At 42.5% G+C, this 27,831-nt stretch overlaps 1 protein-coding gene across 2 annotated transcripts; it reads left to right on the top strand.

Moving 5' to 3' along the window:
- Nucleotides 1–430: 430 nt before the first annotated feature.
- spen (spen family transcriptional repressor) lies at nt 431–27,467 on the top strand. Of its 2 annotated transcripts, XR_004614372.1 has the most exons (16): nt 431–890; nt 3,321–3,641; nt 10,003–10,617; nt 14,537–14,694; nt 14,854–15,054; nt 15,145–15,296; nt 15,422–15,547; nt 15,659–15,772; nt 15,863–15,976; nt 16,065–16,165; nt 16,292–24,089; nt 24,235–24,579; nt 24,683–24,877; nt 25,111–25,269; nt 25,397–25,586; nt 25,627–27,467. XR_004614372.1 is itself a non-coding variant. In XM_034590006.1 (15 exons), exons 1-15 carry the CDS (start codon nt 808–810, stop codon nt 25,526–25,528), a joined length of 10,614 nt encoding a protein of 3,537 aa, XP_034445897.1. In that variant the 5' UTR covers nt 431–807; the 3' UTR covers nt 25,529–27,467. The 2 variants fall into 2 exon arrangements, 1 of the variants encoding a protein (XP_034445897.1); XM_034590006.1 differs by having other exon boundaries at nt 25,397–27,467.
- The last annotated feature ends 364 nt before the right edge of the window (nt 27,468–27,831 follow it).

Here is a 27,831-nt window from a genome sequence, read left to right as displayed (position 1 = left end):
CACGCTTTAATGATGCTAAATGTTATGTGGATAAATAAAGCAATTAGTGATGGTCGTCAGCAATTAGTCAATCCATCCATTCCTCAAACTAGCTATTGTGTTCAGGTTCACAGGAGACAATTAGACCAATTACACCCTGTGAGTATTTAGCCTGAGCGATTAGTGATTGATATTCCTCGAGAAATCTGGAACGTTACTGTGTTGTTTGATTGAACATATGGACCTTTATTTCACTTGATTAAAACAATAAACCATTCTAAAGGGATAGTTCATGCTGAGTGCTTCACCCTGCCGTCCCCTACTGATGATGGGATCCTCCCGAGAGTCAAAGCTTCTCAGATGTCAAAGCACCAACATTCAACCAGGGGTTTTCTCACGCATGCGCACGGTGGGACGACTAGCTCATCGGAGAGAGAGAGAGAGAGAGAGAGAGAGTAAAGAAGTTCACACACAAAGCCACGCCTGCGCTGTGTGCCCCTCATTACGAGCGAAGTTGCTGCATCTTTTTAGGAAGCTTCATGCTTTCTTTCGACATCCAAAGGTCGCATGGTGTCAGGGACGCGCCTAGTCACGGGAACAGTCCGGAGCGCGTTCATGAGGTGCAAGATCGCGCTTCCAGCAGTGAACGGTATCAAGCAGCGTGCGGGGGGACTAATGGTTTACATTGGGCCACAGCGACCGGAGCGTGTTTCTCGTTTTGCTTTCCTTTCTTGTCAGGCGTTTGGTTTGCAGACCTCTGCCGATCTGCACGCGAGGAGACAGACATAGCGAGGCGCTGTGTATGGTCGGGGAGCAGGAGCTCACAGTATGGTCCGGGAAACCAGGCATCTATGGGTGGGAAATTTACCCGAAAATGTGCGAGAGGAGAAAATCATTGAGCACTTCAAGCGGTGAGTTCCTGAGCGACGTCTGTGTGTGCGTGTGTTTTGCAATGTAAGGACGGCTGCACGGCCAGCATCTCTGTTGTGTCACACTGTAGTTGATGAAGCAGGAGGTTTCCCCCCCCACCCCCCCCCCCGTAGCAAAGTCCCGTTTGGCAGCAGCTGTCAGCTCCTGTGCTGCATTCGAGCCCACTCATAAAGCGAGCGGCCAGCAGCACGCTTCAGCCAGCAGACATATGGTTCTGCCATTTCGACACCATGCACGAACTTGTAGCCTCCGTGGTAACTTCACCTGGGCTTTCTTCACTTCTCCCAGCACCACGATCAGGAGCTCGGAGCGGCACGGCTCTCCTCCTGGTAGCAGGTCCCCTCCACAGCCAGTGTAAACAAACTTCATCTGCGCGGCACCAGCCTTTTTATTTTCCCTCACGATTCTTGCAGCACGGGGCAGCGTGCATGTGTGGCAGACAGCAGTGCGTGTTCACTTGACTCTGCGAGTTAGTCAGGTCACTGCTCCTGAACGAGCGTGTGCACTGTGTGTGTGTGTGTGTGTGTGTGTGTGTGTGGATCTGCACCAGCACCAGCACGTACCTGCCTGTCACTGTTGCAGCTGCATGGTTTTTGTTGTATTAGTGCGAGGATGGAGGGAGCTCGGAGGGGACGGCGGACCTCACGCTGCCTCGGAGCCGCAGGCTGGGCTGTGATTGAACGCTGCGTGCTCACTCAGATGTGCCACATTGTACCGCTGCTGTTTACTCTGTGCGCAGAGAGAAAATGGTTGTTTGGCTCATTGTGGCCACGCTGCTCCTCTGAGCTGCAGCCTGAAGGGAAACCAGACAACATGTCGATATTCTAATTATGATCCTCACTCATTGTTTTTTTTTGTTTTTTTAATTGGTTCTGGCTGGAGCAGACACGCAGCCCTGTGCAGGATTTTATCCCCTGGTCCTCTTCCTGATGGAGGAAATAGTATCTATTTTTTTTCTGCGGGTCTCTGTCACGATTGTGTGGCCGCTCTCGCTGCTCTCTCCTCGGCTGTCAAGGAAGCAGCAGCCCGCCTCTGTCTCCGTCAATATGTGCTGGAGAGCAGCCTGCTGAAAAACATCAGTGCACCTATAAGAGCGGAGCTTATTTTAACCATGTATGCGTCACCACAGCGGCACAGAAGCTGCTAAAGCACACAACCCTGTGACATAAGTGCATTTGTCCCTAAACACAAACTGATGAGGTTGTGGTGCTTTGCTCTGCAGCGGCGGGACGACAAACATGTCCGATCCACGCAGCCTTGCGGGGATCACACGATGATGATGATCCACCTTTATTCACATCAGCTCTTGCTCTGAACGGGTTATATTTTTGTTGTGGGAGGTAATGGTGCTGACTGACAGCCTTGCTGGGGGGGGGGGGGGAGAAGTGTGTCCGCCGCTGGCTTGTGCTGTTTTTCCAGCCTCAGCTCTCCGGCGTGTAAAGCAGAGGTAGTCCGCGCATGCAGGTGCATGACAGCCCCCGATGTGAGATATAAGTCACTGAAGATGGGGGGCGGCAGAATGAGTAAGCAGTGAGAGCAGCCTTTCTAAAATGGCGTCGGAGGCTTGTTCGATGTTGGGAAGCTGGCATGCCAATAAATTTATGGGCACCCTACTGTCTCCTGTCGGACGGAGAAACACGCTCCCCGCAGATGCTCGGAGGGAGGAGGAGGAACACTGAGCGCATGGAGATGATAGCAGGCTTTGTAATCCTGCACTGGCTCCTACATTCAGTGGAATCAGTCAATCCAAACATCACTTATTACCACGCATTTAGCTGTTTATAGGTTTATTGAATAAACAACGGTTTGCTTGCCCTCACATTCAAAACTCAATTTGAGGGAATTCATTTCATATTTGTTTATTTTTTATACCTAGTATGGTTTATTGTCTTATAGTGAAACAGAAAAAAAAAAAACTATACACCTGCTTTATCTTATTTATTTAAACCTTTCTGCTGCAAATCAGCTCATGTAATCTCAAACCTCATTCGTGTGCGTTTCCATCCATGAGCGACAAGCCTGTGTGAGCACCCTCCTCCTACAAAACATGCTAATACTGGAAAATCTATGCATTGATTAACATGCAACGTGCAGAGGATTCAAGGCCAGTTGCTGGGTTACCTTGCCTCGCAGAAGAAAATACCACAGAGAAGAAAATAGGAACAGCAAAGCCACCTCACCTCCTCCCACCCCTAACCCCCCCACCCCCACCCTCTCTTTTTCTCTCTCTCTCTCTCTCTCTCTCTCTCTCTCTCTCTCTCTCTCTCTCTCTCTCTCTTCATATATAACTGAATTTAGCACAGTGCACTCTGAGGATGTTTTATCAGTATAATAACAAAAAAGGAATAAAATATGAACGCTGTTTGTCAAAAGCCTGGTGATCACATAGTGTTTCCTTTGCTTTCTTTCAGATATGGACGTGTGGAGAGTGTCAAGGTCCTGCCAAAGCGGGGTTCAGAAGGTGGAGTCGCAGCCTTTGTGGATTTTGTGGACATTAAAAGTGCTCAGAAGGCTCACAATGCCATCAACAAGATGGGGGACAGAGACCTGCGCACTGATTACAATGAACCAGGCACAATTCCTAGTGCCGCGAGGGGGCTGGACGATAGTCTGTCCTTAGGCTCTCGTGGACGGGATGTATCAGGGTTCACAAGGGCGGCAGGGGGGGCCATTTATGTGCCCCCCACGTCGCTCCACAGCAGAGATGGACGCTATGAACGCAGGCTAGACGGGTAAGTGGACAAAGTTTCTCTGAAGCCAGGGGGAGCCGTGGTTTCTGGTAAACACATCACCTCCAAGCATCTTTCCACCATCTATTTATTTACTTGTTTGTGGGTTAAAGGGGAGGAAACAAGTTCATGCTCCAGAATTGATGTACACATGTGTTTAACGCATAGTCAGTAGTCTAAATGGCTGTTGGGGATTATCTTTGTGAGTTTAAACATCTCTGTGATGTGGATATATCATTTGCGGAGAATACGGGGCAAAGATTGGATATCGTAAAATTTCCCAGGATTATTGGAGAGAGAGAGAAAAAGAGAGAGAGTGGTCCAACTGCCATCCCTGGGATTTCCCTAATCTGGAGTTACATGCCCTGCTCGATGGATTAATGTCACCTTTTTTTCCTCATATAATAAAACAACCCAGAGCACACATTATATATATTTAAGACACCATTGTCTGGATTAGTCTAATGTGGAGTCATGTGGATAACTTACACAGGATGTTTATTCCCTCCTGTTGGATTACCACTGGCCACACACCTAAAGGATATGCTATCATGCTAAAGGTATGGTTGGTTTTCTTGGTACTTTGTTCTTTTTGTTTGTTTTTTGTTTTAATTTGGGATTATGTCTGAGATCAGGGCATTACAAGTTGAGTGCTGGGAGACCTCTGCTGGCGATCCAAGTCAGCAGAGGTGACTGAACAAGTGAGCAAATGACTGTTTTTTTCATCTGCCTTATTTTTGTGGAGATTATTTTTTTCAATTTTTCAACAACTGAGACTCGCAGATGTGCTGAGGACCAAGATGGACTCTATGGATCGTACAGTTGGAGGAAGAATGCTGGAAAGTGTGACTGGAAAGTTGTGCCATCCTTACTGTTGGGAGATAACCTCAACTCATGTCTGTGGATTATCTCTTCTTTCCTGAATGTGGAACTATAACTGAACCTTGGATACAATCGCACAGAATCAGAGAACTGAGTTGTGCGTGTGAACTGCGTTTCTCGTCGACTCAGCCCATGTTTGGACTGCGTGCAGGCTCTTCTACCTGTAAAGGAGATCACGGATCGACAACAGACATGAGCGTCCAAGAGCTTCAAAACTGAATGTCCTCCAGCCTGGGAATTAATACAGTGATACGGAGGGAAAAAAATCTGGATTACCATTAAGAGACACACCTAATCTCACCCCCTTCTACAAAAGGATTGGACTACTACTGCCGTGCACATTGTGACCGAACCGGAATGTGCAGGACTACGCAAATAAAGATGCAAGACTTCTTTTTAACATCACATCTCTAATTGCTGTTGGGGGATCAATACTGCTGTATTTACTAAAGATGGACTCCTGGATATCGTATTTATTTGACTGGACTCAAGTGAAACGCTGATTGTTTTTTTTCCCCCACATGTTTGGATGGATATATTGACTAAAACAGACATTTTCCAGCACACAGAAAATCCCAACCTGGATTCATACAAGGCCAAGCTTGCTTTTTTTGTTTTTTTTCTTCATTAAAACAGACACTCCAGCTCATCTATACACGTGAGGTCTGAACGAACGATGAGGATTACGTTTTTTCTCTGTGAACGATTTTGCTTCCATATTTTTCCCCTCCACTCAACATTTTTGCCCATTTTTTCTGCTCACAAAGTTCTATCTCCCTAGATTGTATTTGGAATTATAGGTCAAGTTACCACTCTCTCAAAAGGTTGGTATGTCCTGCCCTGCGTATTTTAGCTGTCCTCTCTAACCCCCTAGTTTGAACCCCTGTCTCACTCCATTTCCCCCCACTAACCGAAGTAGCTGCTACAAAAACTATTATTACTGCCTGTGTCTAAATGCAGGAATCTGTACCTTACCTTTTATGACGTTTTCCTATCTCTTCCTCTCACCTGACCCCACCTTCAGATCCTGTCCCCTGTTCTCCTTATGATGAATAGATCCACATTGAAGTTGTTGAGAAAAGAAAAACTCTATTGATACCCAACATGTTCTTAATAATACATAAGAATTGAGTTGTGCAAAAAATCCAAAGTTTCAAAGACACGTCACATCCATTTTTCCAATATGTGCATTGATATGTGCTGTGCAATCATTTAGAATAAGAGAAAAAACTATTCCAAGTTCAGAAAAATACAAATGCATAAAAAAATAAAATTCCATATGTATTTTTTTTTTAAACCAATGAGATTTAACAAAACAATAAATAATGAATTAATGATTTTATCAAGCAAAAACGACAAACGTGAAAAAGGTTCATTGTAAAAACTGGTGAAACAAAAACATTTTCTTGACTGAAAATATAATATGTATTTTCAACAATAATGAAAATAATCAGTAATTCCAGTCCTGATATCTTCAACATTTCTGTAGCTTTTAATTTCTATGCAGGATAGTGGCATATAGAAAATGTAACATCCGTCTGAGGTTCCTGATTTGATTCACACAGAGGATGTCGCAGCTGCTTTTAGGGTCGGCCATTAACATGATCATTACCTTGAGTTGGTTTGCCGTCCGAGATTTTTCCTAAACCATTTATCTTTGGTCTCTATCCCTTTTTTAATTTCTGTTGCAAATCAATGGGCAGAACTGATTAATGACAACACCCAGTTTACAGATTGCTGCATCAGTTTTATGCATCACCTTGATTTGTCAGATATTTAATTTACTGAATTAATTAATACAATGTTTTTTTCTATGTTGAGTTTCTAGTTCTATATCACAGTCCATCTCAGCAATATGATATAAATCACATGCACTGTGAGAGAAGATTTTATTCATACTGCCAAACCTGAGCTCCACAGTTTGTGCTTTAGCCTGCGACGACGACCGGACCCTCCACAGCTGCACAGTTCAACTGTTAGTTTGCACGGCAGAAGGATTTTTAACAATAAAACTGAATCTAACACTTTTGGGAATGTTGATTTAAATTGAAACACATGTTTTGCTCCCACATGACTGAGCCTCCACATAAGACGCCTTTTTGGCACGCTGGTGGAATGCATCCTTATAATTATGCCGTTCACGTAATCCCAAAACAGTTGATGTGCTTAGCATGCACTGGAGCGGACTAATAATCAAACACTGATGGAAATTCTGCCAAAAAAAGTCCAACTGAATTATTTTTAAGCCCCATGAATAATGTAGAAGCTGTTTTGTCTAAAGTGAAATTGAAGGCTATCTATTGAACAGCGAGCCTGCACCAGCAAATTAGCATTTTCGAGAGCATCTAGGGGTCAAGGTAATCCATCAATTTCACAGCAGACATTGTTATTCCATAGATGTTATTCATGAATCCTGCACACAGATGATAAAATCAAATAAGCTCCTGACCTGCTGTACTTAATGTATAGTGAAATACAGACATGGTGCGAGTCGCCTAAACTAATTTATCTTAACATCCGCAAGAGTGTGTTTATCCAGTCTTTTGTTCCTGCACAGTGACCAATCCTGCAAACCCTTAAATCCAGTCAGTAATGGTTATTTAGTGGGGGCTTTGTTTTTTGCTCGTATGTATGTATCTTTGAAAGAGATCAAATAAAAAGAAAAAGCGGGGAAAGAGGTTAAAGGGTCCATTATTTGTTACAGGAGCTTAATCTTGATGATGAGCGCAGTCTATTAAAGTCCTGACAAGATTGGCAGGGAAATGTGAGTGTGAATATACGCATCATGTTTTTTTGTCAGGAGTAAAAGGTCAGGTTGGGAATTCTAGTTTAGTTTTTTCCCTGTGGGTGATCAAATGGCCTTTCAGGACATCACAGGGCATCAGTGATGCAGAGGAGGAGGCTTGTGTCGTATATCTTCAGAGAAATGGCAGCGGCCCTCTGTCAGCAGCACCTGGTGCGACACATGTTGGTTTCTAAAGCTCAGATTGAAATGCAGGCAGCTCACCTCAGGAACGGCGCTGGCTGCGGAAACGCACATATTTTGGATCCTCACATGTGTGATTAGAAGGCGTGGCAAATGCACTAGAAGATATCCAAGTAGTTCATAGTTGTGCTTTTGTGTGACGATCAGATTCCCAATCAAACGGTTGACATTACAACATCCTAAATAACTAGCTGATCATTTGTATAGAGGACACGCCACATTACGCATATTTAAGCCTAAATTTGTAAAGTCATAAAAAATAAAGACTGTGCAAAAGAGAGACTATAAACGTGTGCTGTGTTGCTGAACGAACTAATTACCAACATTTGCTTGAGATTCAGAACACAACACATTGTGCCCTCATTTGCACTTGTATTAATAAAACAAAAGCTGCTGCCAGGTCTCTAATAAAATAAACCGTTTCAGATCCTTGTTACAAATGTCTTTTATTTGTTCTTACAGATCTTTGTTGGCGTTAGACAGTTCAGCAGCTTGAAGGCGGCAAGCGAGCGGAATTCAGAAACACATCCTTACACAGATGTAGTCACAACAATCACCTCTGATCATCTAAATCATAAAATTTCCTGAGGATTTAAGTGCTTATATTAGTTATCATCAAGGGAAATCATGAATCATATCCAAAGAATCAGTTAAGACACTTTTTCATGACTCTCAGATGTCTTTTCTCATACTCGATGATCATTATCAAGCTGAACAGAGACGGAGTATATTGTTTTAGTTGAAATCTTGCACAACAGATTTTGTCTTTAGGACATTCTTTAAGACTGCCATGTCAAAACGGGATCATAGCCAGTGTACATTTGCAGAAAATATTTAAGGGTGAGAGAAGGAGATGATGAAGGCCTGAAAAATGTCAGTACCACGAACATGAGACCTTTGTCTCTGCCCAGACTCAAACTGAGAATGTGGCAGTTAGGTGATGTGAGCATTACGACACTATTCCAACAAGACGTCATGCACAACGCTTGGTTTTCTCAAACATGTTGCATCATTTGTGGTTTAAACACTAATTTACTTGTATGATTTGTCATCTGGACAGTTTTAATTTCCATGATTATTTAGGCATATTCATTTTACTAACTTATTTTATTAACTAGACTGCCCCCAGACCTACGTCCAATATAGCACATTTGTACCAACATATATACAAACATTATATAAATATATATAATCTCAAATGTATTACAGTGTCACACGAGTATGATTATACTGTGTGCCTTTGTGGTAAATCCTTAATAAATGTCATTGACAGTTGAGGTTTGTTGTCCAATTAAAATCTGGAACTATAGCATTTTCCTCCTCTTGTTTGAAGTGGTCAAGATTAAAATAGTCTTATATTAATCGCCAGTATAATGAGCTTTTGTAACTGATGTTATATTAAAACATATCCAATCCTGTGTTGGAACATCACGACCAATTTGCTGATTATAATTTGATCTGAATTCAAACAGTGGTAATTGCTGTCCTGTCCCGCTCATTACAGGGAGTTTGGTAGTATGACTGCTGTAATGACACAGCAGTTGTATTCCCAAATTAAAGTGTGATTGCTTTATTCAGAGAGAGGGAGCACAGGTCTGAACACAATGTCCTTATTTGCACAGTTTTTAATGTGCATCTTCATACAAGATGCTTTGGAGAGCTTGTTTTTTTTCTTTCTTCAGGAGAACAAGTGGTGTCAAATCGTGTAGCATCGTAAACAAAAGACTTGTCACAAGTCACCTCCAAAAACCTTCAACAAAGCCCCTCAGATGAAACGCCTCCAAAAGTGGCTTTTGTTCGAGTTGCCAGATGTTACAAGACCAAAACAACTTGACAATCTATAAAGTCAAAAACTCCCATTTAATTCCCTTTATTACAAGTAGTCTTCGTACACGTCTGTTATATCCTGCAATTAAACCTTGAAATGAGCTGCGGATTTCTGAATGCGTGGCGTATGTTTAAAATGTCTCCTGATATGTATTTTCAATAAAGTGTGGCGTTTTACAATAGGAAATACTAAGCATTTGTTTGACGCTTGAACTGAGAAGAAGTTGAATAAAAACACGTCTCAAGTGTTCAAAGAGAATCATTTTAAACAGAAACTGCTTGAAGCTCATGTCAACACCTCAAATCAGTTTTTTATTGTAAAAACAAGTGCCTGGTTTGGTGGAACAAGGATCTGATACTTCTAATCTTGACACAAACATTTAGTCTAAGAAAACATGTGAGGCCTGATGCTCAGTTGTCTTAAACAGTCAATTATTTAAATCCCCTTGTAGATCAGTTTGTAAGCAGGTAAAGATCTCTTTTTTTAAAGATGTTTTAAAACTACCCTCCTCAAAAAGCTTTAGTGCCCCTTCTTCCCATGTGTCTAATAAGGCGATCCCACCAGAGACACCTGAAATTTTGGTTTATCTACTGTCTTATGCTGGCACCTTTCTTAAGCGGCTTAGATGGAAGTGTAATGTGCTGTTGTCCTCTCTTTTTGTTTGTTAGGACTGCTGAAAGTCGGGAGCGGGTGTATGATCACAGTGCCTACGGCCATCACGAGCGCCCTGGAAGCACGTTCGACCGCCAGCGGCACTACGACACAGACTATTACCGTGATGCAAGAGACAGGACTCTAAGCACAGCAGGGACTGGGTCTGGTACCTCCAGTGGAAGCGCTACAACCGTGTCGTCAGGTGTCAGTGGAACTATCGTCAGTGCTGTTGCTGGCAACACAGGAACAAGTGGTTCAACAGGGGCCACGGCAGGAGGAAGCGGAGGATCTACATCCAGCGTTGTCGGCTTCTACCGATCCCACAGCAGGAGCCCTTGTCGCTTTGAGACGCCCGAGGCTCGCTATGAGCCTCGTACCAGGGAACCTTTTACTTTGGCCAGTGTGGTTCACAGGGACCTTTACCGGGAGGACAGGGGTCGGCGTGGGGAGCGCTCGTACCGCCCCAGTCGCAGCCGGTCTCCGCACTCAACGCACTCGCGAAACCCTTCTCCTCAGAGACTGGCGAGTCAGGCCACCCGTCCTCCACGCTCCCACAGTGGGTCGGGCTCTCACAGTCGCTCCTCCAGTTCGGACTCAGTCAGCAGCACCAGCAGCAGCACGAGTGGCAGGTGAGTGAAACTAATCTCAGTGTCGATATTTACTCCCGTGTGTTGGGATGATGTTTACTTGGGTGCAGACTAATCTTGAACAGCAGCTGGAAACAGTAAGTATTTTAAGAGAGAAGTCTGAACACTGAACGCTGCTTAAAATGACAAATGAGGGCATGATCATTGGAGTGAAGTTCATTGGACCAGTTCAGGAGATTATTAATGTCGTCCATCCATCATTTTCTCCTGCTTACCTGAGTCCAGGGCGTAGTGGTAGCAGGATGGGAACTTGTTTTTTAATAATGCATCATAATAGTAGTAGTAATACATGGTTGAGGTGCATCTCCTGCTTTTATACAATACAGTTATACCAATCAATTATTGTTATATCAATTCTTGAGCTGAATAAATCCAGTGTAAAAAGTTTAAATAACATCTCAGAGATCATTTTATTTAAGTTTTCTTCAGAGTTGTGTTCATGTGGACTGCTCCAGATGTCACAATATAATTTTTTTTTTTTAATTGCAATGGAACAACTCATACACCATCTAAGTGTTGGTAAACATGCCATCCTGTGGATCCAGTTTGATTTAATACGTAATAATGCCCTGTCCCCAACATGCACGTACGATTATACTGGCTCTATTGAATATTGCAACTGCACCACTTTTGCCAACAAGCTACGACTAGGCTGTGCATCTAATGTCTGGGTAGTGAGGGCTCTCATTAAGAACAGTTTGTTGCACAACAACTTTCTTTGCAGAAGCTGTGGCTTTTTTAAATATCAACCGTTGCAACATGTCATAACTCCTAATACTAGAAATGCTGTGTCATTATGTCAGTTCCTTAGGTGGCTATAGTTGTAAATGTAAGAATGATGAATGGAATTGACTTTTAATACTGTGCTGGAGATTTAAAGTAAAACAGCCAGCACTGCGTATTGCAAAAGTCCACATTCATTGTGACTGCTGCAACGGCAGACTTGCTTTTTCTGAATCCAACATTTGAACATACCTCCATGCTCCACCCTGCAGGCAACACCAATTGCATGCAAGTGTCTGCACGTTAGAAAAAATATTGAGAAGACACACCATGACAGGGAAAATTATTGCTGTCTGCTATCTTTCTTTCACGCCCAAATTTCTTGAGAATTTAAAGCAATCCTGATATGGGCGAGGGCACCACCAAGGTTGATTATAAGGGTTCCAATCAAGCAGCACATGTGTAAATGTGTAAATTTTGAGGTGATAAGTGTGCGAATATCGACTCTGCCCATTTCTGTGTGATCATTAGTGAACTTTTAAAATGACTGATCTGTATTCACTCGCCTGAGTGTTTGATTGCTGATGGGAATCAAAGCCTGCAAAATGACCTTTGTTGCATGTAACGGTTTTGATTACACTTTTGGTGTTTGATCTGAATCATTTCCATTCATCCCGCTGTTTGTACTTGGGATTTAGCTAATGTCCATTTTACTGCTCTCAAGTAACCCTGGAAGTATTTAAAGGGATAGTTCTCTCAAAATTCACTCATTATCCACTCACCACTGTGCAGATAGAGTGGTGGGTGAAGTGTTTGAGTCTCAGGGTAAACAGCGTTGCAGCACAACACTTTATTAATGAGTGTTGCAACATTTGTTGTAATGATGTTTGTGTTGGAGTTGGTCGTTTATTAAATTTTATTAGTTGGTTTGAGATTTTTATTATTAATAATTGTACAAACAGGGAATAAATACCAGAAGTTTAGGATCAAATGCAAATGAGGTCACACTGTTTGTTTTTTGTTATACTGCCTCACCTTTGGAAAGAGTCCAGACCTCTGATGGACATAGAACGACCATAGACTGTATATAAAGAGGTAGCGACACATGTGGTTTGTCGAGGGAGTGCTGCGGGGGGAATTTCAGGAGACGGCTGGTATTTTTTTCTCACTGCCTACCTCTCTGAATGGGCAATGGCTCCCCCCCTCCGTGAGATCCAGTTGGAACTGGAAATTTCTGGCCAGTGCTGGCTGCCTGCCCACTCCCACAGGCCAGGCTCCGTCAGCAGCACTTCCGGGAGTGTCTGAGCACAGGAGGAGAAAGTGAGAGGGAAACAAACAGCAGAGGGCCTAGAAAGCTGAGACAGGCCTGGGAATGGTTTGACAAAAAAGGTGCACGAGGCAGCCATGAGTTTTCCACTGACAAATCCATCTTTTTACGCTCATAGTTGGATGCATCATGTAAATAAGGAGTGGGGAGGAAAAAGGGGGTGTTTTTTTCCATTTCAGCTGAGACGTATTGCAGTTTTGAAAGAATAGAAATACATGTTTTGCGTGAGCTTCGATGCAAATGTATGACTATGTACAGTACACTGCATACAGACCCTGTAACCTTTTTCACATTTTGTTATTTATCCCGTAATGACAAAGCCAAACAAAATTGCCAATGTATTAGAAAGGAAAAACTGTATTCAGACACTTTAACCTGTACTTAGTTGATGAACGTTTGGTAGCAATTACAGCCTCAAATCTTCTGGAATATGATGTGAACAGCTTTGCACACCTGGATGTGTGGACTTTCTGCCATCCTTGTCTGCAGATCCTTTCGAGCATTGTCAGGTTGGATGAGCCTTTTCTCAGGTCTCTCCAGGGATGTTTGATTGGGCTCAAGTCAAGGCTCTGGCTGAGCCACACAAGGACATTTACAGAGTTGTCCCTAAGCCAGTCCTACATGGTCTTGGCTCATTGTCCGGTTGAAATGTGAACCTTTAGTCCAGTCTGATGTCCAGAGAACTGTGGACCAGGTTTTTGTTTAGGATATCTCTGTACTTAGTTCTGTTCAGCTTTCCCTCCACCCTGACCAAACTCCCCCACAGAATGATGCTACCACCAGCAGGCTTCAGCATTGGGATGGTATTGGGCAGATGATGATCATTACATCTCACTGTCTGAGATCACTGTGATGCTTTCATGTGTATTTCACTGGAGAGAGGATTCTGTTTGGCCTCTCTGACATAAGATTAGTGCCGCAGTGATGGTTGTCCTTCTGGAAGTTTCTCCAAACGGGATCTCTGGAGCTCTGCCAGAAGGCACATTGGGTTTCTGGTCACCTTTCTCACCAAGGCTCTTCTCCTCCGATTGCTCAGTTTGGGCAGACAGCTAGCTCTCTCAGGAGAAGAGTGGTTGCTCCATACTAATTCTAGTTAATAATTACGGAAGCTGCTGTGCTCCTGTGAAAACCTTCAATGTAGAATTTCTTTGTAGCCTTCCTCTGATCTGTGCCACGACACAATCCTGTCTCTGAGCTCTGCAGGCAGCTCCTTCAACCTCAAGGCGTTTGCTCTAATATGTATTGTCAGCTGTGAGACCTTTATAAGTGTGTGCCTTTCTAAATCATGTCTGTCAAATTAATTTACCACAGGTGGACTCCAATCAAGATGTATAAACATTTTAAAGATGATAAAGAGAAATGAGGAGGCACCCAAGCTAAATTTAAATGTGATGTTTCCATTTTTCCTTCTTGAATTTGTAAAAAGAAAAATTAAAATTATGATTTAGCATTTTCATTATGGGATATTGAGAGTATATTGATGAGGGGAAAAAATATTTAAACTGTTTTAGCATAAGGCTGTAACATGCAAAATGTGAAAAAGAGAAAGGATTTGAAAGAAGAATACTATGTATATTAAATCTAACATGTGCAAACTATAGCATGTTCAGTAAAATAAGTGAACTAATCCTAACTAACTAATCACTGCTTTTGAATTTTTGTAATTTCTCAGAGGCAGAATGTGTAGCTCTTAAAGTGTACTACTGCAAAATGCCAAATTTTCTTAATTTATGGTATTGAGGTGAAAATATGAATGACTTGTTATTGTCATTATAGCCAGTTAGAGTAACACAGATAAACCTCCCTTTTATCTTTAAGTCAGTGTTTTCCCTATCTTTCTCTTTACCACAGTGATTCCAGCAGTAGTTCAAGTGATGACTCTCCGGCACGTTCAGTGCAGTCTGCAGCTGTTCCTGCGCCCTCAGCACTTCCTCTATCCTCCCTTGACAAGGATGAACCACGTAAAAGCTTTGGCATCAAGGTCCAAAATCTTCCTGTACGCTCTACAGGTTAGTTATGAGGTTCCCCTATGGTGTGCAGTTTCTATATAGCCCTCAAATATTGACACATTTTATAAAAAATCTAATATATTGTGTATTATATACAAATATTTATATGTAACTTTTTAGTACGCTTACTTAATAAAACATTTGATGTATTTACTATAGATACAAGCCTGAAGGATGGTTTGTTCCATGAATTTAAGAAACATGGAAAGGTCACATCTGTACAAATCCATGGAGCTTCAGAGGATCGGTATGGGCTTGTATTTTTCCGCCAAGAAGAGGACCAAGAGAAAGCACTTGGAGCATCAAAGGGAAAGCTTTTTTTTGGCATGCAAATTGAAGTCACAGCATGGAATGGACCCGGTAAGTTTTAAATCTTAAAATGTCCTGCCACCATAAAAAAATGACGATTGACAAATGCACGAGGATACAATGGGATGACTTTCTTTTCAGAGACGGAAAGTGAAAACGAGTTTCGGCCATTGGACGAGAGGATAGACGAGTTTCATCCAAAGGCCACACGGACATTATTCATCGGAAACCTGGAGAAGACCACCACTTACCATGACCTGCTTAACATCTTTCAACGCTTTGGAGAAATAGTGGTAAGTTAATGTGAAGTGGTTGAGAAATCCTTTCTTATGCAGTGGTTACCATGCTGCACATTTTGAGATGATTTTTGTTCACAATATTTATACAACATATTTATGTTTTCATTGTCTTTTCAAAGGATATTGATATTAAGAAGGTGAATGGAGCCCCACAGTATGCGTTTTTACAGTACTGTGACATTGCAAGTGTCTGCAAGGCCATAAAGAAGATGGATGGGGAGTACCTTGGTAACAACAGGCTAAAGGTGAAAATACTCTTTCAAATGTTTTGAACTACTACCACATTCTTAAGTACAATTAGTTTGAACTGTTGAAATCTTTGAGTTGAGTGCAATTTTTTAATCTAACATTTTCAGCTGGGCTTTGGAAAGAGTATGCCTACAACGTGTGTTTGGTTGGATGGATTAGCGTCAAATACAACTGAGCAGTTTCTCACTCGACATTTCTGCCGCTATGGACATGTTGTCAAGGTTCGTCTCTTTATTTCCTCCCCTCATAGTTTCCCATTGTTGAATTTTTGACACCTTGTGACTCCTCATGTTTTCCTCTGTCTTCCACAGGTTGTATTTGACCGAATGAAAGGAATGGCCCTTATCCTGTACAACAACATTGAGTATGCACAAGCCGCTGTCAAAGACACAAAGGGTTGGAAGATAGGGGGCAGTAAAATCAAGGCAAGTGAAACATATCTTTTGTCTGACACGTTGAAAGACTGAAAGACTGAAAAAAGCATAACTTACCATTCTTTTTTTTTTTTTTTAGGTTGACTTTGCCAATCAGGAAAGTCAGATGGCTTTCTACCGTTCAATGCAGTCGTCTGGCCAGGATATTCGAGACTTTTATGACCTTCTCACTGAAAGAAGGTTTGTGTAGATCTCTTAAGGAATAATTATAATTTAGCTTAAATCCTGCAGTAATATAAGCTCAAAAGTGATTGATTCCAAAGTATGATGAAATTACAGCTTGCTCTTCTGTGTTTGTTTTAACAGGGATGACCGACGAACTCAATATGAATTTCCAACAGAAAGACCATATTTTGAAAATGTACGGACACCAGGAACATATACTGAAGATCCACGTCGTAAATATCCTGCTAGAAGTCGGGAGTTTTACACTGAATGGGACCCATACCAGGGAGATTACTATGATCCACAATACTTTGAAGACCCACGGGAGTATCGGGAATACAGAACCGACCCTTATGAGCAGGACATCCGCAAATACAGCTATTTGCAACGGGAACGTGAAAGAGAGAGGGAGCGCTTTGAAACAGATCGGGGACGTGATCATGGGAGGAGGACCATAGAGCGTAGCCAAAGCCCATCACACCTTGCCACTCGTCGTCCTGCTAGCCCCACTGCATCTCCTTCGCTCTCTGAGAGGATACCAAGTGATTCAGACCGTCGTATTTGTTGTCGATCTTCTGACAGAAGTGGAAGCTGCAGTTCAATCTCTCCACCAAGATTTGAAAAACTTGAAAAAGCACGCTCTGAAAGGTATAACAAATCTGACAAACCTGAAAAGGACCGTCTTTTTGAAGTTGAAAGAGGGAATTTGGTTGATAAGGAGAAGCGGGCTGGATGTAAGGATCGTAGTGACAAGGACAAAAGTGAGAAACAGAGGCTTAAGAAGCTCAAAGTTGCATCACCTATTATCCAAGCATGTGAGACAGAACCTGAGCTGGAAAGAGATATTAGCCCTGAGTCTGTCATTCGAAGTAAAAACAGTAAAATTCCAAAGGAAAGCTTGAGCAAAGGAAGGTTAGACCTTCTGCCTTGTGTTGTGCAGCTAACACGTGTCAAAGAAAAAGAAGGAAAATTGATTGGTCATGCCATCCAAGAAAAACCGATACAGAGAGGTGGGAGTGATAGTCCTAGATTGGCATCACCTTCAGCTGACCAGAGGAGTCCTCCATTCCGCTCAGAACCATTGAAAAGCGATATCTCTAAGCATGGAAAGGTGCCCAGAGACAAGAATATGCACAGTTTAGTGGAGGTTGTTGATAAGGATGCTAAAGTCAAATCCAAGAAACTCGGAAAATCTGAAATGGGATCTGATAGTGGTATTTCTGTGGATATTGACCGTTTAGCTGCAAGGAAAAGGCGCTTTGAAGAGTCTGGGAAAACTGATCGACAAAAGAGAACTAGTGAGGATGAACTTGGCAGACCTGGACTTCAAAAACTATGGAACAATGCAAAGGAGACAGATTTGGATAAGAACCTTTTGATTAAAGGGATGCACAAAAAGGAACACCACAAGGATAAATGTATGCGGATGGTCCCAGTTAATAGTCCTAAGGATGGACAAGACTGTGAAAGTACCTCTGTAAGCCTGTCTTTGGAACGGCCATCACAGTTTAGGGAGATGTCTGGGGATTCAACAGATAAATTAGATTCTGCCTTCCTTAAAATGGATGTAGAGGGCTCAAAAAGTGAAAACACCTCCAATCTCACAAAAATATCAGATGATGGCAGTCTGGATGAATTGAAAGAAGAGAAACAGGGTTTGTTTGAACATGAACAAGGAAGAGGAAAGTGCACAGACTCTGATGACGGAGATGAACACTTTTTGCACAATGACCAGACTAATATTTGCATAAAACAAATTGAACAGAGTCGATGGATTCGACCCAAGCTTGGTGATCCTGATAAGTTAGTCAAGTTTGAAAACCCACCAAGCAATGAGACTCCCGACTTTGAAAAGGATTGTGTCATGCAGGATTTCGGAAAACCAAATCAGGATTTGGCCAATGATGACTTCTCCTCGTCTAAACGAAAGAAACTGGAGAACTTCAACTTTGAAATAGTGATTCCAAAAAGTGAGTGTAGTTTTACAAGTTCACAAAAGTTGAATGAGGTCATTTATCCAAGTATGACATCCTCAACAGAGACTGGGAACTTTTCTACAAAGGACGAAGATGAGACCATCCCTATTAACAAAGAAAGAAAATCTTCTCCAAAAGTAGATGATACATTTTCACACACAGAGTCAATAAAACACAGTTTGAGCTTGCCAGCCAGACATTTTCGTTCTTCTGACCCTGAGCTCCCAAAACTTAAGACTACCTTGCTTGGATGTGATGAGGAGTTAATGCAATGTTGGGAAAGAAGAATCAAGTCTGATTCACTTAGAATGGAAATGACTTTCCCAAGTGATATTGCAAAACAGGAAAGTATCTGCAAACGCCTTGGGCAGGATTTAGAACCCGGTGAAGTGCAGTCTGATTCAGATGATGATGTAGAAAACAAACACACATCTCCCAAGTCCAATAGCTCCTTGTCTTATATCCTCAGGGAACGTGACGAGAGAATGTCAGACATGAAACTTTCTGGCTCCTTGGAAAAGAATAAATTTTATTCTTTTGCATTAGACAAAACTATAACTCCTGATACAAAAGCACTCCTTGAAAGAGCCAAGACACTGTATTCCTCCAGGGAAGATAACTGGTCCTTTCTTCCCTCGCGCTTTCCGACCTCCCACAGCTGTTCAGATAAGGGCAAGGTAGAGTTAGCACCTCGACCTATTCCTTCTTGGTATATGAAAAAGAAGAAGATTCGTACTGACTCTGTGGAAAAGCTGCACGATAAAAAAGAGGAACTGAAGCCACAGGATCAAGAGCGTCAAGAACTGTTTGCCTCTCGCTTCCTGCACAGCTCAATCTTTGAACAAGATTCCCGCCGTTTGCAGCATCTTGAACGTAAAGACCAAGATGTAGAAAGTGGAACTGGGCGGCCTTTTGGTAAGCCAAGTGCAACTGAGCCACAGCCTGAAACTGGGGGAGGTGACATCCCACAAGAGCCGATTGTGCTTTTCCATAGTAGGTTTTTGGAGCTTCAGCAACAAAAGGACAAGGACCAAACCCTAACTGACACAGAGCTTGATTCAGAAGTAGAGCTTAAAACGGACCAAGTGGAGAATTGTGAAAATGTGCTGTCTGATAAGGAATCTGAGCCTGTACTAAAGGTTGATGTCAAATCTGCCAGCCCCCGATTAACCTTGTCTGTTTCACCATTTGTTCCTTCCCCAAAAGAAATGTCTCCAGAAAAGAGAGAGTTGTTTACTGCATCCTCAGATCAACCCATGCCAATTGTCAAAGAAGAAAAAGTGGAGCCAATTCTTGAGGTGTCTCCTCCTCATTCTTTTCCTTTTGAAGACTTTAAGCTAGTTGCTCCTAAGCTAACCATAACCCCTCCACATGCCCTTTTAGAACCAGAAAAGGAACAGGAAATAAAAGTAGAGTTAAATGAACCTAAAGTAAAAAATGTGGATAGTTTGGCAGTGGAACATAATGCTCTTGTGGAAGATAGGCCGCCAACTCCTGGTGGTTCCCTAAGTGGGTTTGAAAGAGAGGCTGCAGAATTAGGGTACTCTGACTCATACCCAAAGATTGAAGAAAAACCTGAAATTGAAACAGAACCTAAAGGAGAAAATCTGAAAACAAAGGGCTTTGAGGAATCTCAGAAGAGTGAGACGGATAGTGAAGTATGTATGCCAGAACTAGAGGCTGCAATAAAACCATCACCAAATCGCAGGCAGCCCAAGAGTAAAAGGGCAAAACCACTATCGGTACTGCGTAGCTCACAGCCTTCCCAAAATGTTGCCACTGAGAAACCTGCAACACGAAAGAGTGAAAGGATTGACCGAGAAAAACTCAAAAGAGCCTCATCTCCTCGAGCAGAAGCGCCAAAAGCATCTTTTGAGTCTAAAACCACGTCCAAATCCCCAATCTATGCATCAGACTCCGAGCAGAACATAGAGTCAAGTTTGATTCACGGGAGGACACGTCGTAGGAATGTAAGGTCAGTCTATGCCACTCTACATGAAGATGACCAAGCTGGTAAAGAGGTAGTTGAGTCAGCACGCTCCATGCGTAAACGGAGCACTGACAAAGAACCAATACAGCAAGATGTTCAAATTCCAGCTACCAATACCAGGCGAGGCCGTCCACCTAAGAGAGGCATCAAACGAAGTGAGGATGCATCACCAGTAAAAGGTGATCAGCAAAAATTGATGGAAGAAGATGCAGAAATTAAAGAGGCGTCAAGTACAATAGAGGTTGTTAAAGCCTCTGAAGGATGGCGTTCACCCCGCACCCAGAAGGTGCAACAATCACATCTAACCTCATCTGCTTCCGTTAACAAGAAAGGAACCAGAGTAGACAAACCTGACAGCGCTACAGTGCTAGCTGACCAAGATTATCTAGCAAGTTATGATGAGTCAGAGGTTAAGCCTAAAGATGAACCAGACCTCTTTATAGAGTTACCTGAAAGAACAGAAAATGTAAGTCCACCAATTCACAGAAAGGAAAAAGATCTAAAAGATTCTGATGGAAAGAAATCTACTGATGATGAGAAGGTAGACACCAGCTCCTCAGAGAGAAGACAACCTGTAAAGAGTGCCAAAATGAAAACACCAAGGTTGAAAAGAAATACCAAGCAGCTCACTGAAGATAAATCACACAGCTTAAAAAATCTTGAGATCCGTGTAAGCGTTGATGATGTAAAAGGTTTACTTCGTTCAGAGGACGATGTTCCAGGGACATTTGAAACTCCTGTTATTACAAAAACTAAAATGGTGGTAAAAGAGAATGAGGAAACAAAGGCAACAGACTTTCCAGAAGAATCAAATGAGGTTGATGTACAGGAAAATGAAGATACACTATCAGAGTCGGAATTTCCTCCTGATCCAGCTGCTCTCTTAGCCCGGCAGATGGAGCTAGAGCAGGCAGTGGAAAATATTGCCAAACTTACAGTTGAGCAACCTCCTCGGCCATACAAGGAACCACCTACAGAACAACCTGCCATATTGCCTCCTATCGTGGTGGAGCCGGAAGGTGAGGTTGAGGAAGAAAAACGAGCAATTCCTGCAAGTGAAACCGAACTTGCTGCAGCTATTGATTCCATTACAGCAGAAGAATGTGCAGATGCGGATGGGTTTACAGCTCCTCCTACTTACACTGCTATTATTCCCACCCCTGAATCTTTAACATCCCCCTCCTCTAATGAGATTATGGAACCTGAAACACACATGGTGATAAACAATATTCTTGCAGCAGACTCAGATGATGGTCCTCTAACACCCAGCCCAAAGGGGCCAATGACAGAGGTTAAGGCAGCTGAACACCTCCCTCTACTTGAAACACCCAAGAAAACAGGAAAAGTTAGAGCAAAAACCCCAAAGAAGACAAGAAATCGTAAAGGTGCAGCTAACAAGAAAGGGGATATTGCTGAAGAAGTTTCAAAACCAGAGCCCTCTCCAGTCAAGTTACCAGAGTCTATCCCAGAAGACCCAGAAACCATTAATTCAAAAGCAGTTACTGTTACAGCAGGGGCAACAGTAGCAACGTCTGTGGTCACTGCTGTTGCAACTTGTAGGCGTGACGTTACAAGTTCTATAACTGTTGACACGCCCAAAGAGGCAGAACAGCCTGAGGTTGAACAGCCTGTACCCAAAGAATCTGCCTTCCATTCAGGCACAAGCAACATCTCCAGTTGCAAAAAACATCCTCAAGCATCAGAGCCATCTACACCTACTCTTGCCTCTGCTCGCCCACAGGTTGTATCCCAGTTCAGCGTACCCCTAATGCGGCCAGCCAAAATGCCATTTTTGCCTGACTGGCCTCAGAGAAAGGAAGAAAGTAGAATCCATGTTGCACCCTCATGTCAAGTTACAGTGGTAACTTCCTCTGTACCATTACCGACTACGCTAAGTGGAACCCCTTCAACAAATCCCCCAATGCCCCCTGACACCAAGGCTTCAGATATTGACCCTAGTTCTAGTACCTTAAGAAAAATTCTAATGGAACCCAAATATGTATCTGCATCAAACAGCAACTCTATACCTACCACGATGGTGACATCTACACTGTCAGATCCTTTGCGTATGTCAGAGAATGAAAATCGCCCGGATGTAGTGGGTTCAAGACAGTTACATCCAGAAGAGAGGCCGCCTTTCCCCATCCAGCCCACACACCACAAACCATCTCCTCTGACAGAGTCCCAGCAGAACTGTGGAGAGAAGACCCAGCATACAGTCATTTCTCCTGCTACATCAGTAATAAGTCGGATTCCAATGCCTTATGATACAGAGGAAACTCCACGAATTTCACTAAGTAACAGAAGCATTGGCTTATCTATTCCCAAGCAAAAATTTAGGTCAAACTCCAATGAGAATAATCGCTACCATGGCATGGATATAGTAGAAGATGGGAGTAGAGGGCGCTCGGTTGTCGAGACTACTCCCTACAGTACAGGCTCCAGTCCTGGCCTAAGGGTCAATACATCAGAGGGTGTTGTTGTTCTGAGTTATTCAGGTCAGAAAACTGAGGGGCCTCACAGGATGAGAGCCAAAATTAGTCAAATCCCTCAAGCGAGTGCTGGTGACATAGAGTTTCAGCAATCTGTGTCCAAATCTCAGATAAAGCAAGAGCCACTCATCACATCATCCCAGTCACCTAACCCGAAAGCAGCTCCACCTCTTTCAGCTTATGGGCACACAGGGGTCCTCTTGACTGGCCAATCCTATAATTCTCAACCTGTAATTTCCAGTACCAAACAGGAGAGTCACGGCTGTGACAAATCTGATGCTCCATATCACACAGCATCCCACGGTGGTGTGGTGAAGATGTACCAACAGCCAGTGAGTTCTCCTCAAGTATTAATGTACAGCCAAGCTGTGATACAGCAGCAGCATGGCAAGAGAGCAGGGACAGAACCTCTCCCAAAAAAGATGGACATTGGCAAAGCTGTTCAGCATTCTAACCTCAGTCCAGTAATGAGTCCACACCACCCATCGCTATCTGGAACCCGCATGAGCCCCAGCCCTGGCATCCCAACTGATCGGTCTGCTCTACACCTCAAGCAAGAACCCCAGTCTCCACGAACAGCTGTTCACTCACCCTTTGCAAAAGCCTGTGCTCCGAGTGGTTCTCCCATTGGAACCTCAGTTGTTCTGGGTCATGGGATGCCACAAATGTCTACATATCATTCAAGTATACATCACACACATTCAGAACATTCCTCTGTCATAATTCAACCTCACAGTGTCACACAGTCTATGACTCATGAAGCCAGGATGAACACCCCACCAATGTCTGGGATAAACTATGGAAGGCGTGGTGATGCCCTGTCTTCACCCCATCAAGGGCCTCCTCAGCGCTCAAACACACCACAGCCTAATGTGATCCGTGAAATGGTACTACAGTCTCATTCAAGTCCTAAGGGGTCAGTGTCAGGTGGCGGCAGCAGCAGTGTAACTGAAGAAGACTCCAGACACTTTAACCAAGCCCTAAGTAGACCATCAGTACCCCAGCTCCAGTCAGATGTAATGATGATTCACAGTGATCGCAGAGGGCTGCACTCGAGTATACGTATGGACCAGTACAGAGACATGCACCAGCGCATCTTCATGCACCAGCAGCGGGGAGAGCAGGCCGCTGTAGATGCAAGACAGTCACGAACCTCAGAGACTGGTGCATCTTTAAGCAACATCTCTGTGCCTTCAAAGAGTCCTTTAGTGGGGAAGGCCATTGAACTTTCCGCAAAAGAATGTCTCAAACCAATCGAAGGAAAGCTGATACATCCACCCTCCAATGAAAGTAGAATCCGGGGAGTTCATACATCCAGTCCTGTCATGGTGTCTCCTCACCCTCATGGGGTTCAGCTGATGCCTCCTGGAGGTGCAGGCTCCTTTTCCGTCTATCGGGACATGCGAGGCTTCCCATCTCAGTTCCCACGACATCCGTCATCGGGACACAACCTGGCTAATCAAGGGATTACATCTTCACAGGTCACTTGATATGCTTTTATTATCTTTACTTTTGTGCAAATATTTCAACATTTTTCTTATGTATTATGTATAATTGCATTCTCAAGTGATAGATAATACACCGTGTGCATATTTCTATTGATTTGATATGTATTTTATTTATCAGGTATCTCCGGAACCTGACCTGGGTCACAGGGGAAAAATATCTCAGGCACATGGGGGAGGAGGTGATCCCAAGCCTGAGAGTCCTCATCTTCGCCATGCTACCTCTACGGACCTCTCCCATATTTCCAGAATATCAGGGGATACGGTCTCACCCTCATACCAGTCTCCCATGACTTCCCCCATGAGTCTTACTCACAAGCCAGATCTGTCTCTTCAAAAAGGCCCCCCAGCCTTCTTACCAACCCCTCAGCCAGCAGCACCCCCATCAAGTGTACTGCAGTCACGGCCCGATGTTAAGCTGGAACATTCAGGACACCAATCCATCGACATGGTGCAGCTTATGACGGTAGGAAGACAGAGGAATCAGTGTTGTCATAATACATGGAATGCATTTCCATTCCGAAACAATACCACAGAGACAAAAACGTTTTTATATATTTTTTCTTCAGAAATATCCTATTGTATGGCAAGGCCTGTTGGCACTGAAGAACGACCAGGCTGCTGTCCAGTTGCACTTTGTCTCTGGCAACACCATCCTGGCCCAGCGCTCTTTGCCGCCCCCAGAGGGAGGTTCTCTTCTCAGAATTGTGCAGAGAATGAGGCTCGAGGCTTCCCAGTTGGACAGTGTGGCACGCCGAATGACAGTGAGTATTCTGGTTTTGAGCGGTACATCAAAACCAACTATTGTAAAGGAAGTCAGGAAATAATTGGCAGTACTTTATTTCTTTTTTTTTTTGTGGTTTTTGGAGATGTCACCTGCAGTTTTTCATCTAACAGCTTACTGTGGCTTATCCTTCCTTTCCATTGCAAATATTTCAAACTCTTTAGTTTTTTTTTTTTTTTAATGTTTTACGATAAAGACTTTCATTCATGACAGGTGGAGAATGACTATTGTTTGTTACTGGCGCTACCCTGTGGTCGAGACCAAGAAGACGTCCTTGGTCAAACTCAAGCTTTGAAAAGTGGCTTCATCACCTACCTGCAAGCCAAACAGGCAGCTGGAATCATCAATGTGCCCAACCCTGGCTCTAATCAGGTCTGTCGTGGTTTCAGCTTTTCTCTTTCCCTTTTTGTTTTTGTTTTAAACTATTTCATAATGACATTCTGTATCATGAGAAGTTGTTCCCCCTCTCATCATAATGTCTTTATCTTTGGATTCACAGCCAGCTTATGTGGTGCAGATTTTCCCGCCGTGTGAATTCTCTGAGATCCACCTCTCTCACCTGGCACCAGATCTTCTCAACAGCATCTCCAGCATTTCCCCTCACCTTATGATTGTCATTGCCTCCGTTTGATTACCTCCAGTTTTTTTCCTGAACAAAGCCAACACCAGCCCTTTTGGATTCATCCAGTTTTGTAAAACTGGAATTGCCTCATACTTTTATGAGTTTGAGTTATAAAAAAAATCCAATTTAGCATGCACTCAACTTTTCTCCTTCACTTCACCGAGTCCTTAAATCGCCCAGTGACGTTGAATTCCCAAAACTATACCTTGAGGATATGAAGGGTCAAATGGGGATTTTCGACGATCATTTTTGATTACTCATTTCAATTTTGACTTTTTGGAGGTGTTGTGCATAGCCTTTTCTAATTCATGGCATTCATAAAGCTATGGATTGAGACCTTCTTATGGGATATTTTTTACCTTCATAAAAGTGATTGTTTTTTTTTTAAAGACTATGTGAGAAGTCATTGCACTATGTTAGGGACAAAAATTGGGAACTGTACAGATTTGAGTATAATATGATACATGTTATGGAAGTACTCTTGTAATCAGCCATGCTAGCGCAAGATAAAAGAGAAATCGTTGCCTGGAAAATGATCAGGAATCTTTTGGGCCTGATCAGTCATACTGCGTTTGCTCCTTCACCATCAGCCAACTTCTACTTCATTTCCGGACTCGACTCTCCATCATGACGTGTTCCCTCCCCCAGGAACTCATGAGGGGATGTTTAGAGTTGTACAGTTTACACTCAATGCCTCAACAGGGGACTATAAAAAGAATATTTAATTTGTTTATTTTTGTTTGCATTTTCTTTACGCCTAAGGGTATTGTGGACAATTGTGAAACTGTAAATATTATAAATATTTAAAGACTGAAGCAATGTCGAGAGACCAAGTGAAATATTTTACAAAACAGATCATCAAATCTTAATGTTTTCTTTCTGTGTTTTTTTCTTGATTTTTTCTTGATTCTTTCTTTCTTTCTTTCTTTCTTTCTTTCTTTCTTTCTTTCTCTCGCTCTCTTGCAAGGGCATGGAGGGGACTGGTGGAAGGGATCTATTTAGGATCCAGGAGTGATATTCGCAAAAAAAAAAAAAAATTACTTATGTGCCAAAATATCTTTTGCAAACGCTCAAAACACAATGTATCTAAAACTAAATTTGTTCAGAACCTATTTTCATATGTGACTTTGTATTTTGCCACTCAGAGGGCAGACTTGATTCCTTTTTTTGGTATTGTTCATCAACCTGACTCTGTTACGGCAGCGCTTTTACATTTTTGAAATTGTATCCTCATTTTGAAGGAACCATTGTATTGTCGGGGGTTGCTTTTTGTGTTTAAATTCCTGTTTTCCTTCTCTGTGAAGTGGTCCTCTACTGCCCCCTGCTGTCTGGAAATCATTCTCTGCACCCTGAGGTCATTTACGCCGTGACTTCATGGCAGATGTTCTATAGAGCATGCTTTATTTTCAAATCATGGTGAAATCATAAAGGCAAAGAATGTGACTTGAACTTGACATCATGCCGCTATTGGATGTTTTGATCATCTGCCTCCATCCCTTCCCTGAACTGTCTCCTTGAGCCGAGCTGTAAATACTAACGTCCTTAATATGTGCTCTTGTGTATTTTCCCCGTTATAATTGTCTTTCTTCAGGGTCCTTATTTTTGTTTTGTGCAACAAAACAAAGCAGTCTGAAAGAGACGGGAGATGAGGTGTGTGAAACCGATGCTGAAAGTAAAACCGTGCTTGTCAGTTTTTTGTGGTGTAAATATTTCTATGACTGCAAGCTGAATACTCATTGTTATGTTGAAGGCACTTATAATTTTTGATAAACAAATGAAAAGAAAAATACAAAAAAAAAACTTAAAACGGTGATTAATATGAAAACTGTCTTTTGATCAATCTTCATTTTGAGTGTATTTTGCTGTTCCTCCATGAGGACATTTTAAACTGTAAAATAAATTGTTGTTTAACTTACTTCTGAAGATCATTAAATGGTCAGTCACTCTGGTTCTGTGTCTTTTCTTTAGAAACTAAACTTGCATCATGTTGATGCAGACTGGTGAGGTGGGATGTGTCCAGGTTAATAGATATAATGTTAAATAATATATGACATTGTTTTTCATAACTGATTACCTAAGAATATTTACGTAGCAGTCAGTTTTTTTTAAAATTGTAATCCTCTGCCTTGTATACATTTGTAACTTATTACTATATCACTTTTAATTGCTTTTCCTAATATCACTTGGGATATTACCTCACTTATATATTACTATATTACTATACTTTGCCTTCTAATTTTAAATTTCAGCACATGGAATCAAATAGTTTCAATGATGCTCATTAAAAAAACACTTTCTAAGAGTTGCAACAC

The sequence above is a fragment of the Hippoglossus hippoglossus genome, chromosome 7, assembly GCF_009819705.1.
Source record: "Hippoglossus hippoglossus isolate fHipHip1 chromosome 7, fHipHip1.pri, whole genome shotgun sequence".
In the NCBI taxonomy this organism is placed as follows: Eukaryota; Metazoa; Chordata; class Actinopteri; order Pleuronectiformes; family Pleuronectidae; genus Hippoglossus; species Hippoglossus hippoglossus.
This window is presented reverse-complemented; position numbering and strand designations above follow the sequence as displayed.

What these genes read in the sequence shown, in the direction of transcription:
- spen (XM_034590006.1), top strand. Translation starts at nt 808, where the DNA reads ATGGTCCGGGAAACCAGGCATCTATGGGTGGGAAATTTACCCGAAAAT. An exon ending in TAGGGGGCAGTAAAATCAAG is followed by an intron (nt 15,977 to 16,064) that starts GCAAGTGAAACA and finishes TTTTTTTTTTAG; the next exon opens with GTTGACTTTGCCAATCAGGA. An exon ending in GACCTTCTCACTGAAAGAAG is followed by an intron (nt 16,166 to 16,291) that starts GTTTGTGTAGAT and finishes TTGTTTTAACAG; the next exon opens with GGATGACCGACGAACTCAAT.